The sequence below is a fragment of the Pristiophorus japonicus genome, chromosome 4, assembly GCF_044704955.1.
Source record: "Pristiophorus japonicus isolate sPriJap1 chromosome 4, sPriJap1.hap1, whole genome shotgun sequence".
NCBI lineage: Eukaryota > Metazoa > Chordata > Chondrichthyes > Pristiophoridae > Pristiophorus > Pristiophorus japonicus.
This window is the reverse complement of record NC_091980.1, coordinates 251,453,159-251,466,365: the sequence shown is the minus strand read 5'-3', so window position 1 is coordinate 251,466,365 and position 13,207 is coordinate 251,453,159. Positions and strand designations below refer to the sequence as shown.

Below are 13,207 nucleotides of genomic sequence, written 5' to 3'. Positions count from 1 at the left end.
ACGTCCCTTTTCACTGCCATGCTCTCTTGCTCCAGCACATGCTGCTCCCTGGAGTGGTACGCCGCCACGTTGCTCCTTCCGCTCCCTGGCTTGCTCCGATGGTGCTCGCAGGCCTGGGGCCGCGCAGACTGCTGGGCCAGGCCGCCATGCTGCTCCTTCCGCTCCCCGGCCTGCTCCGATGGTGCTCGCAGGCCTGGGGCCGCGCAGACTGCTGGGCCAGGCCGCCACATTGCTCCTTCCGCTCCCTGGCTTGCTCCGATGGTGCTCGCAGGCCTGGGGCCGCGCAGACTGTTGGGCCAGGCCGCCATGCTGCTCCTTCTGCTCCCCGGCCTGCTCCTCGCAGGTTATATAAAAAAAGTTATAAAAGATAAGTATAAATATAGAAAAAATAATACAGAAGAAAACAAAAACAAAGTATGAATGGACAAAACAGGGGACCAGGAAGGCTAAAAGTAATTATGAAAAAACTCTGGTGGTCAATATAAAGGAGAACTAAGGCACAAGAAGTAACAGGATAGTCAAAGAAGAGGGTGGAATCACTTCATGGTGAACGTTACCATCTTGTACTTGAGAATGAAAAAATGGTGGAGATACTTTAAATATTTTGGTTTTTACAGCGCAAGGTAAAAGTGGGCTTGTGGGACAATGTGACAGGGTCACTCAAATGGTCAAGAGGAATCTTAAAAATGTGACTGGTGCTGAAAGTAGAAAAGTCATCAGACTTGCACGGTATGAGACTGGGGAGGGCATGGAGGCACTAACCATAATAAAAAAAAACATCTTTGGAAATAAGAATTGTATTAAAGGAATAGTGGCAAATATCCCAATTCCTTTCAGGAAAAGGATAAGTGCTGAAAATTAATAGACCAGTCAGTGCTACCTTAGTTATGGGTAACTAGAGTATATAATACCAGATGAAATTAGTGAACATTTAGGTGGCTTGCCCAGATAATGAGTGAAGCAACTCAATAATGCTGTTATGTTTTGAGTGCCACTGCAAATATCTCCATTTAGGCACGGAGGGGTAAAAGAGCAGTGTTTATTGTAAACTGGTATCGACACAGCCAATTGGTAGTAACCACTTCCTTTTCAAAAAAACAGCCAGATGGGATATAACAATATTTTCCTTTTTTAATTTTCTGTTCTTATTCCTCCACTCTTAAAGCAGTAATAATTCATGCTAGGGTACTGTTCTACAGCTGGGAGCAGGTGCCCAGGCATTACTGCTAATATTTTCTACCTTTCCAGGTGGAGCTGAGTTATGTGAACATCTGTTTTTTAAACTTTCAATTGCTACAGTAGATTTCGGTTCTCTTAAATATTGCTATACAGAAACTTCCAGATGCCTGCTTTGTGTCCAAGAATATTTGAACTAATTTCAGAATTAGATACTGATTTGTGGATATCTTTGGAAAGCTTTATTTTTATAGAAAGAAACACTTGCATTTGAAATATGGCCTTTTACAACCCAAGAACATCCCAAAGATCTTTACAGCCAATGAAGTACTTTTTGAAGTGTAGTCACTGTTGTGATGTAGGAAACACGGCAGCCAATTTGCACACAGCAAGTTCCCCAAACAGCAATGAGGTAATGACCAGATAATCTGTTTCAGTGATGTTGGCTGAGGCATAAATATTGGCCAAGACACTGGGTAGAACTCCCATGCTCTTCAATTAGTGCCATGGGATCTTTTATGTCCATCTGAGGGAAGACAGGGCCTCATTTTAAAGTCTCATCTGGAAGTCACCACTTCCAACAATGCAGCACTCCCTCAGCATGAAGTATCAGCCTAAATGTTGTGCTCGGGTCTTTAAGAGTAGGACTTGAATCCACAACCCATGTAAATTATACCTCATTTGTTTTACCATGGCTGCGTGGAGTTCTGGTCACTGCATTATAGGAAGGATGTGATTGCACTGAAGAGAGTACAGAGGAGATTTATGAGGATGTTGCCAGAAGTGGAGAATCTTGGCTATGAGGACAGATTGGATAGGCTGGGTTTGTTTTCCTTTGAACAGAGGAGGCTGAGGGAGACCTCCAATGAGGTGTATAAAATTGAGATATAGTGGATAGAAAGGGCCTATTTCCCTTAGCAGAGGGTTCAACTCCAGGGGGCATAAATTTAAACTAATTGGTAAAAGGTTTTGAGGGGGAATTTCTTTACCCAGGGGGTAGTGGGAGTCTGGAGCTCACTGCCTGAAAGGGTGGTAGAGGCAGAAACCTTCACATTTAAAAGTACTTGGATATGCACTTGAAGTGCTGCAACCTGCAGGGCTATTGACCTAGAGCTGGAAAGTGGGATTAGGCTGAATAGGTTTTTTCGTTTTTTGTCTTTGTCTATAATGGCAGCTGGTCATTACTACGCCATTCACACCTGATCCAGATTAACCTTTTTCTGACTTCTGTCACCATTTTGGCCATCATCCCTTTTGTGTCTCCAATCTCTCCTGCCTTCCCTTTGTTCTTTATTCCCCTCCCCCTTCCAGTGCGAATGGGCTCAATTTCCCCCAATTATCTGCGCTATTTTTTTTGGTGTGCACAGTCTTATTTTGGAGTAAATTAAAATCTCCAAGTTTCCGCGCCAGTAATTCACTTAGGTTAAAAACACTTTTTAAAGGCTACGATTTTTTTTTTAACCTCATTGGGGGCGTAACCTGCCACCTGTGCCAATTCTAGCTATTTATGCAAGTTTGGCCAACTACGATTTTTCTTAAGATGGCGTATGTGTCCGCTCTGGAAAAATCTTCTGGGCAGTTAACAAAATCAGCGCAGGTAAAAGAATCACGCAGAAGATTCAGTTCCATCGGCAAAGAGAGTGGGTAATTATAACACCCTTTCGGCCTGGGCTAGGAGTAGCACTGGCTCTGGGGGGAGGGAGGCCTTTTGGCCCGGGCTTGGAACGGCTCCAGAGGAGGGAGGCCATTTGGCCCGGGCAAGGAGCGGCACCGGTTCTCTGTGGGGGGGGGGGTATTCAATTCAGTTTACAGAATAGACTTTAATATATTCATGTTGGTAAGGTGCTTGTGCAGGTTGCTGTGAATTGACCAGAATGTCTTACATGTTTCACTTTCCAGCCTCAGCCCACAGTGTTTCCATCGCTATCCTGGCAACCCGATTTTTTTTTTTGGCCGCACATTTTAGGCTCCACCCACAGAGCTTAGGCCACGTTCAAGATGAAACTCAACTTTTTTGGGGGTGTAACTCTTCAAATACGCCAAAAAAAAAACAGCATTGGGAAAAATTGAGCCCCAAGAATGAGCTATTTTCGAACATTCGGCAGTTCTGATGCAGGGTCGTTGACCCGAAACGTTAACTCTGTTTTTCTCTCTACGGATGCTGCCTGACCCGCTGAGATTTCCAGCATTCTGTTTTTATTTCAGATTCCAGCATCTGCAGTATTTTGCTTTTGTATTAGGCTGGATAGCCTCTTGTTGGCCGGCATGGCCTCCTTCCGTGTTGTAAATTTCTATGACTACCTATCTACACTTTTGCAGTATGTTACCCCATCTATTCAATTTCTTCCCCATGACATCAAACGATTCATTAAAAAAGTGGAGTCGAGTAGCTGTTTCAACTATAATCACACAAGGTTCGTCAGTAGTATGTGTCATACTGACTGGGTCTCTCCTGATCAAGATGGAGGGGGGCAATAAGGTAGAATGGATTTTACCAAGTGCTGCTGGGTTGTAACTGGTTGGAGTTGTGGGACTAAGTAGGTGGGTGGAGTTTTGGTCGGTTTTGTCTCTGAGCTCTGGTCGGTTTTGTCTCTGAGCTCAAAGTGGAATTTGTAGTTTGGGTTTCTTGAGGTGTTTGCTAATGATCGATTTCCTCCATTCAGCTGTTAGCCTTGGCTCAGTGGTAGCACTCGCCTCTGAGTCAAAAGGTCATTGATTCAAGCCCCACTCCAGTGATTTGCACACGGAATTCAGGTTGACACTTCAGTGCAGTATGGTCAGGAGCTTTCTTTTGGATGAGACGTTAAACTGAGACTTTTGTGTGAATGTAAAAGATCCCATGGCACTATTTGAAGAGCAAGGAAGTTCTCTCTCTCCTGGTCAATGTTTGTCCCTCAACATACATCACAAACATTATCTAGTTGCTACTTTGGATGTATTTCCCTACTTTACAACAGTGGCTATATTTTAAACGGAATTTTATTGGCTGTGAAGTGCTTTTGGAAATCTGAAGTCATGAAAGGCGTGATATAAATGCGTTTTTTCTTTTCAGTATATAAATTAAAAAATAATGTGCCTGTTAAATTGAGGTTTTTCTGTGCTGGATAATGGAACACTTTTCCACTTTTGCATCAGGCATTTTCAAGTTAGGTAAACATGGCTAGATGAAGAATAAATTTTAACTATAACAAGAGCACTTGTATTGCACCAATCTCAATCTTACACTGTTATGGAGCTTTGAGTGAGATTACCAATTTGTACTGAATTGTGGACACATTTATACTGTCACCCTGTGACTACTAAATGCAAAAGGCCCAAACTAATTTCACAGGATTCTTCACTGTCTCCATTCTGATGGCATTCATTTCACCAGTCTTGACTGGGTTTGAACACTAGTGGCAAAGGTGGGGGAAACAATGTGCCATTTTTATGTATGTTCTATTTCTAGCAAAAAAATAATGAAACAGCATTAACTGCTTAGCCTGTTAAATCACATGCAAAAAAAACACGGCAAATGTGTATTGTATAATGATTTGAGAATTAATTGACACTGTCTATTGTCATTCTCTCTTCTCTTCCCACCCCCCCCCCCCCCTCATCCCAACCCAACTCCATAGGCTGCCAAGCTTCTATATGAATCAAGAGACCAATAACCATTTTTGAGTTCCTGAAAAATGTCAAGTTGCAACGGATGTCCAATGGAAGAGAAATGGGGAGAAAAAACATTTTATCCAGTTTTACTTTTTATTTTGCTCACTGCTTTGATGTACAGTGAGGGTTTTAGTACTTTTTGTATTAAGTGATTTTCTGAAAACACTTCTAAGAAAATGCAACAAATGTTCCAGGAATATTTTTGGTGCATTTAAGTATCTCAAAGTATAGTGCAATATGTAGAATTTACAATGTTTTAAATGTAACCTTTCACATTTAAATTAAACTTTTGCTAAGTATTTTTGTTAAATCTTGCTATTTTTATCACTAATAACTGAAAACTGCAGTTTAAGACTGCTAAAATGAAACACCTTTTTGTTACAGAATGCACTTCTGATGGAGATTGCTTTATTTTACTACATAATCAAGATGAAGTATATAAACTTACAAAATTGTATTAAGGAAAGTGGGAAATAAGTACAATTTGCATTAATCAGAAAAATTACAACTTCAGCTATATTCAGCAGGTGGTTTTGTCTGCAGTGGCTGAGGGCAGAAAATGTTTACATTTTAATTTCTTGGCAGGAAATGCTAAAGTCAGAATAAATGAATCTTTCAGTTCCAAGTTAAATTGTGTTGCTTGCCCCTTCCCTCCAAAAAAGTGAAATTTAATTTCAATATACCAAAGGAAATAACCACCTGTAAATAGTGGATGCTTTACATAACTACGTCTGTTCCTGCACTCATGTACTGCTACTTTGTAAGGGTGTTAATGAGGATGATTAGGGAGTTATTTTACAATTTTTATATTGTCTTGTCTTCTTTGGTAATTGCAGTTGAAAATATAATTGGATATAAAGTAGTGTCCAAAAAAAATTTAGCAGCTGTGTACACTATATTCATAAAACCAAAACTGTGGCTGGATAAAAATGAAAACTGATTGTTTACACAAAGCCTAAACCCTTTAATACAGTAACTCACCAATAGATATATAGATGGCCAGCAATATGCTTGATTACTCTGAAATTACATTTTTTGGAAACTGACACTAATGTACAAACCAATTTTACTGTGACCTTTTCTGTTTAGCATAAAATAATCCAGAAAATAGTAACAATGCGATTGATTTGAAAAAGGGGGCACCTGACATTGTGCAGTTTGGTTTCCTGGACCAAATGAACATTACCAGTAGTATTTGTAGTGTGAAACTTCTGGTTATGTAAAGGATTGATCTTCATTGCAGTATTTCAATGTCAGTTCCTGTATTCATGTTTTATGGATTTCTCATTAGTGTAATTATTTGAGCACCTTCTGTATAAAACTTATCCATACTCAATAAAATGCAAATACAAACTGGTGTGTACACGGTGTTTTAACATTTCTTTTTAAATAATGCAATCAACTGCATTTGAAACAGAGGGATCTATAGCTACAAATTGAGATGAGGCTTTTGGCTACAGTTAAGACTCTTTTTTAAAACCCAGGTTCTTGCCAAACTATAGCCCTTGCAACTGCCTGATTTGAAGGCATATTAGTGTTGTCAGGATTATGATGAAACACAGGCAGTCCTAAAACAACTAGGATGAAAGAAACCCTTTCCTACACTTTGTTCACCAGAGGTACCTGAGAACTTATGTGCCTCATGGGCATTCAGATTTAATGGCTTGCAAGAAGGTTTAACTATGTGCATAAGGGTTTCACATTTCAGACAGCCAAACCCACGAGATACTAAGGAATATGCATGCCCTGGACCTTTAGGTTGTTTTCTCTTGTGCCCTGTCCCCTCTATTGTACTCAATCTGAGGCAGGCCTTCATTTCTGTGCACAGGAAGTTGTAGTGAGACCTAATGAATCAGGAAGGATATGACTAAGTAAAAATCAAGAAAAAATACTATTCAATAACAATGTATAGCAAGTATTAAATGGTGGGACTTGGAGCTAAATCTTCAGCTGTTATAAGCACAGCAGCTGTTTGGCAAAAAGAAATTATGGGGAACATTAATGTTCATAATTACTGCCAAACAACATTTCTGGTCCTGAAAATGTGTTGTCTCATTCCTTCAACACTTGAGATTTTATTTTTAAAAATTTTACTTTTTCTGTCACCATTTTCATGGGTGCTTCTTTGCATTGAGGATGACTTCCATCCCAAAAAGAGATGAGGTTCACAGGTGTTTTAATGAAGGACCTAATATTCCAGGTACCAAACTAGATCTTGAAGGGTGGAAGATGCACCTGCATGGATTTTTTTTTAATGTGGTGTGGCTGTTGCACACCAGCAACCACACAGGCTCGATAGAGCTCGGTCTTGGTCGAGTGGCAAGGGTTATCCAAGATGACTGGAGACCAGCTCTACTGCACAGACTGTGTGTGCACACATATTGCAGTGGACTGGCCCGTGCTGCCCCTGGGCCCTCGCTGCTGCTCCAATCAGTGACCTGGATCTTGGTGACTGTCTAATCCAGTTGCCCTCTCTGCTGCCATTGTGCTTCTGCTCCAGCATATGCTGCTCCCTGGAGTGGCATGCTGCTCCGCCTGCTCCAATGGTGCTCGCAGGCCAATAGCTGCGCAGACAGCACCAAGGAACAGTCTTGCCAAGCCAGTAGAGACACCAATATATCTAACAAAGACATCCAGTTTTCCAATTTCTTTGCCAGAAGATATTTAAAAACTTCAAGCCACACTGTACAAGTAATTGAACTTGTTTATGAATGTGATGTTTCTGGAGATTAAGAAAAATCCAATAACGATCTATACATTTGGGTACCATTAGTGAAAATACAATTTCTCTCCTGGCTGTCCTGTTAGATTAATAATCTATGTTTTGGGGAGGGGGTAGGGAGGAAGCAAACTGCCATGAAGATTGGCTCTCATCCTCTAGTTTCACAGATTAATAATGGCTAGAACATGAGGGCAGAGTATCAGGGTCCCTCAAGCTTGTCTGATCCAATGGACAGTACAACATCCACCCACCCACTAGCAGTATTAACTCCTGAGAGATGAGAAGCAAAAAGAAAAGAAACTGGTGACTAATAAAAACTTAGAAATTCCACTGATGCCTTAGAACTCAGCACATTCATTGACTAAACCACCTTTGATTGGGACACCTATAATCAGTTGTTCAAATGAAGGGATAACTTTACTATAGGTGCATGCTTTGTGCAGAGTTTGGTGCCTGACCATTGCTGTTGTGGAACTTGGAAGGGAAATTTCCCAATTTATTTTCCCTACCCAAAAAAACTCCTGATCTTCAAAGCTTTTTGGCTAAGTCCACCATTGTCAATGTACTCCTCGGCTACAATTTTCATGTTTTACAACACACTAACTGCTTGATACTGCGATGTGTGCGCACTAGGTCTGTGCAGCAGAGCTGGTCACCAGTCATCTTTGGTAATCCTTGCCAGTGGACCAAGACCTAACTGTCAAGCCCATGTGGTGGCTGGTGTGCAACAATCAATCACCACACAAAAAAATCCATGCACAGGCATCTTCCACTCTCCAAGCTGTAATTCAGGATCTGGAATATTAGGTCCTTCATTGAAACATTTGTGAACTTACTCCATTTTGTCATGAAAGCAAGTCATCCTCACTTCGAGGGACTGCCTATGATGACGACAAATTTTCAGTGAGGGGTGGAGAAAGAAATAACAAGTAGCCTCATATGATACAATGGGCCAGATCTTGCTCTCAAAATAAGTGAGGCTAGGTTAATGGTGTAGCAACTTCAGGCGAGGGGCAGATACATAGTTAAATGTGGATATCCAAAAGTTTGTGAAAATGGCATCTTGCTGGCTGCCTCATTATCGAAATCCTCTGAAGTTGCTGTATTTGTACATTAGAAACTAAACTCCCCACAGAAAATTACATGTCATTTCAAATTAAACAATGTGATGTGCTAATTATGCTAATCAACCTCTCTGCCACTGAAAATTAACTACATCGCAAGTCTTATTCCTTCAGATTTTAATTGTTGGAGATTTAAAAAGTGTGAAACTTTAAATTTAAAAAAAAAACTTAATTTCCATTTCTTTTTCCTCTTAATCCAATCTTACTTTCCCTCTCTCTTTGAATTCACCCACTCTAATTTACACTTCCTATGAGACGAATTTAAGGAGCTAGGAGCTAAATTAAAAAGTAGGACCTCAAAAAGTAGTAATCTCAGGATTGCTACCAGTGCCACAAGCTAGTCAGAGTAGGAATCGCAGGATAGCTCAGATGAATATGTGGCTTGAGCAGTGGTGCAGCAGGGAGGATTCAAATTCCTGGGGCATTGGAACCGGTTCTGGGGGAGGTGGGACCAGTACAAACCAGACAGTCTGCACCTAGGCAGGACTGGAACCAATGTCCGAGGGGGAAGTGTTTGCTAGTGCTGTTGGGGGAGGAGTTAAACTAATATGGCAGGGGGATGGGAACCAATGCAGGGAAACAAAATGGAGACAGAAGCAAAAGACAGAAAGGAGATGAGTAAAAGTGGAGGGCAGAGAAACCCAAGGCAAAAAACAAAAAGGGCCACTGTACAGCAAAATTCTAAAGGGTCAAAGTGTAATAAAAAGGCAAGCCTGAAAGCTCTGCCTCAACACGAGGAGTATTCGGAACCCAGGAGAGGGCTCTGAGCTAGTTAGAGTGGGTGAGAGCTCAGATGAACAGGACCCCAAGAAAGAATGCAAAAGGCAGGAGACAACAGAGCAGAATAGCACTGGGGGAAGTATAAACCACAAGGTGATAGGAAGGGACAATGTGTGTGAATATAAAAGGGGCTGCAGGAGGGGTCAAAACTAAAAATCATGCTTTAAAAACTAGTATTAAAACACTATTTCGAATGCTGCGTGTGTTTACCGAAAGTAAATGAGTTGACGGCACAAATTATTACAAATGGGTATGATTTGTGGCCATTACAGAAACATGGTTGCAGGGTGGCCAAGACTGGAAATTAAACATACAGGGATATCTGACAATTCGGAAAGATAGACAAGAAGGGAAAGGAATTGGGGTAGCTCTGTTAATAAAGGATATCATCAGGGCAGTTGTGAGAGACGATATTGGCTCTAATGAACAAAATGTTGAATCATTGTGGGTAGAGATTAGAGATAGTAAGGGGAAAAAAGTCACTGGGCATAGTTTATAGGCCCCCAAATAATAACTTCACGGTGGGGCGGACAATAATCAAGGGAATATAGAAGCATGTGAAAAAGGAACAGCAGTAATCATGGGGGATTTTAACCTACATATCGATTGGTCAAATCAAATCGCACGGGGTAGCCTGGAGGAGGAATTCATAGAATGCATAAAGGATTGTTTCTTAGAACAGTATGTTACAGAACCTACAAGTGAGCAAGCTATCTTAGATCTGGTCCTGTGTAATGAGACAGGAATAATAAACGATCTCCTAGTAAAAGATCCTCTCGGAATGAGTGATCACAGTATGGTTGAATTTGTAATACAGATCGAGGGTGAGGAAGTAGTGTCTCAAACGAGCATACTATGCTTAAACAAAGGGGACTACAGTGGGCAGAGTTGGCTAAAGTAGACTGGAAACACATTAAACAGTGGCACAATTGAGGAACAGTGGAGGACTTTTAAGAAGCTCTTTCATAGTGCTCAACAAAAATATATTCCAGTGAAAAAGGCGGTACGAGAAGGGATAACCAGCCATGGATAACCAAGGAAATAAAGGAGAGTATCAAATTAAAAACCAATGCGTATAAGGTGGCCAAGGTTAGTGGGAAACTAGAAGATTGGGAAAATTTTAAACGGCAGCAAAGAATGACTAGAAAGGAAAGATAGATTCCGAAAGTAAACTTGCGCAAAACATAAAAACAGATAGTAAAAGCTTTTACCGATATATAAAACGGAAAAAAGAGTGACTAAAGTAAATGTTGGTCCCTTAGAAGATGAGAAGGGGGATTTAATAATGGGAAATGTGGAAATGGCTGAGGCCTTAAACAATTATTTTGCTCCGGTCTTCACAGTGGAAGACACAAAAACCATGCTAAAAATTGCTGGTCACGGGAATGTGGGAAGGGGGGACCTTGAGACAATCACTATCACTAGGTGGGGTAGTGCTGGATAGGCTAATGGGACTCAAGGTAGACAAGTCCCCTGGTCCTGATGAAATGCATCCCAGGGTATTAAAAGAGATGGCAGAAGTTATAGCAGATGCATTCGTTATAATCTACCAAAATTCTCTGGACTCTGGGGAGGTACCATCAGATTGGAAAGCAGCTAATGTAACGCCTCTGCTTAAAAAAGGGGGCAGACAAAAGGCAGGTAACTATAGGCCGGTTAGTTTAACATCTGTAGTGGGGAAAATGCTTGAAGCTATCATTAAGGAAGAAATAGCGGGACATCTAGATAGGAATAGTGCAATCAAGCAGACGCAACATGGATTCATGAAGGGGAAATCATGTTTAACTAATTTACTGGAATTCTTTGAGGATATAACGAGCATGGTGGATAGAGGTGTACCGATGGATGTGGTGTATTTAGATTTCCAAAAGGCATTCGATAAGGTGCCACACAAAAGGTTACTGCAGAAGATAAAGGTACGCGGAATCAGAGGAAATGCATTAGCATGGATAGAGAATTGGCTGGCTAACAGAAAGCAGAGAGTCGGGATAAATGGGTCCTTTTCGGGTTGGAAATCGGTGGTTAGTGGTGTGCCACAGGGATCGGTGCTGGGACCACAATGGTTTACAATATACATAGATGACCTGGAAGAGGGGACAGAGTGTAGTGTAACAAAATTTGCAGATGACACAAAGATTAGTGGGAAAGCGGGTTGTGTAGAGGATACAGAGAGGCTGCAAAGAGATTTAGATAGGTTCAGCGAATGGGCTAAGATTTGGCAGATGGAATACAATGTCGGAAAATGTGAGGTCATCCACCTTGAAAAAAAAACAGTAAAAGGGAATATTATTTGAATGGGGAGAAATTACAACATGCTGCGGTGCAGAGGGACCTGGGGGTCCTTCTGCATGAATCCCAAAAAGTTAGTTTGCAGGTGCAGCAGGTAATCAGGAAGGCGAATGGAATGTTGGCCTTCACTACGAGAGGAATGGAGTACAAAAGCAGGGAGGTCCTGCTACAACTGTACAGGGTATTGGTGAGGCCGCACCTGGAGTACTGCGTGCAGTTTTGGTCACCTTACTTAAGGATATACTAGCTTTGGAGGGGGTACAGAGACGATTCACTAGGCTGATTCCGGAGATGAGGGGGTTACCTTATGATGATAGATTGAGTAGACTGGGTCTTTACTCGTTGGAGTTCAGACGGATGAGGGGTGATCTTATAGAAACATTTAAAATAATGAAAGGTATAGACAAGATAGAGGCAGAGAGATTGTTTCCACTGGTCGGGGAGACTAGAACTAGGGGGCACAGCCTCAAAATACGGGGGAGCCAATTTAAAACCGAGTTGAGAAGGAATTTCTTCTCCCAGAGGGTTGTGAATCTGTGGAATTCTCTGCCCAAGGAAGCAGTTGAGGCTAGCTCATTGAATGTATTTAAATCACAGATAGATAGATTTTTAACCAATAAGGGAATTAAGGGTTATGGGGAGCGGGCGGGTAAGTGGAGCAGAGTTCACGGCCAGATCAGCCATGATCTTGTTGAATGGCGGAGCAAGTTCGAGGGGCTAGATGGCATGTTCCTATGTTCTCGGTCCTTGCATTATTTATTTCACAATCCTTCAATCTATGGTTAAGGAGATACACAGTTGCTTGCCCTGTTCACTCAGATCCCAGCTGCGCTGTCATAAAATCATAAAAGTTTACAGCACAGAAGGAGGCCATTTCGGCCCATTGTGTTCTTGCCAACCAATAAGAGGCTATCCAGCCTCATCCCACTTTCTAGGTCTAGGGGTTACGGACCTTCAAGTTGCACATCCAAGTACTTTTTAAAAACGTGGTGAGGGTTTCTGCCTCTACCACCCTTTCAGGCAGTGAGTTCCAAACCCCCACAGCCCTCTGAAGAAATTTCCCCTCAAATCCCTTCTAAACCTTCTAACTACTTTAAATTTATGCCTCCTGGTTGTTGACCTCTCTGCTAAGGGAAATAGGCCCTTTCTATCTACTATATCTAGGCCCCTCATCATTTTATACACCTCAATGAGGTCTCCCCTCAGCCTCCTCTGTTCCAAGTAAAACAGACCCAGCCTATCCAATCTCCTCATAGCTAAGATTCTCCACTCCCAGCAACTTCCTCGTAAATCTCCTCTGTACCCTCTCCAGTACAATCACGTCCTTCCTGTAATGCGGTGACCAGAACTGCAGTACTCCAGCTGTGGCCTAACCAGTGTTTTATACAGTTCAAGCATAACCCATTTAGTCCTCTGTTCTATGCCTCGGCTAATAAATGCAAGCATTCCATATGCCGCCTTAACC

The 13,207-nt window shown here is 41.7% G+C and overlaps 1 protein-coding gene across 2 annotated transcripts in view; it reads left to right on the top strand.

Annotated features, from left to right (window-relative positions):
* The window catches only part of zfyve21 (zinc finger, FYVE domain containing 21), a 31,828-nt gene extending 25,648 nt beyond the window's left edge, over positions 1–6,180 (top strand). For both annotated transcript variants that reach the window (XM_070879305.1, XM_070879304.1), the window contains one exon: positions 4,794–6,180. In XM_070879305.1, coding sequence (XP_070735406.1) covers positions 4,794–4,829 — 36 coding nt within the window. In that variant the 3' untranslated portion in view covers positions 4,830–6,180. The remainder of the gene's footprint in view (positions 1–4,793) is intronic.
* Positions 6,181–13,207: the final 7,027 nt, after the last annotated feature.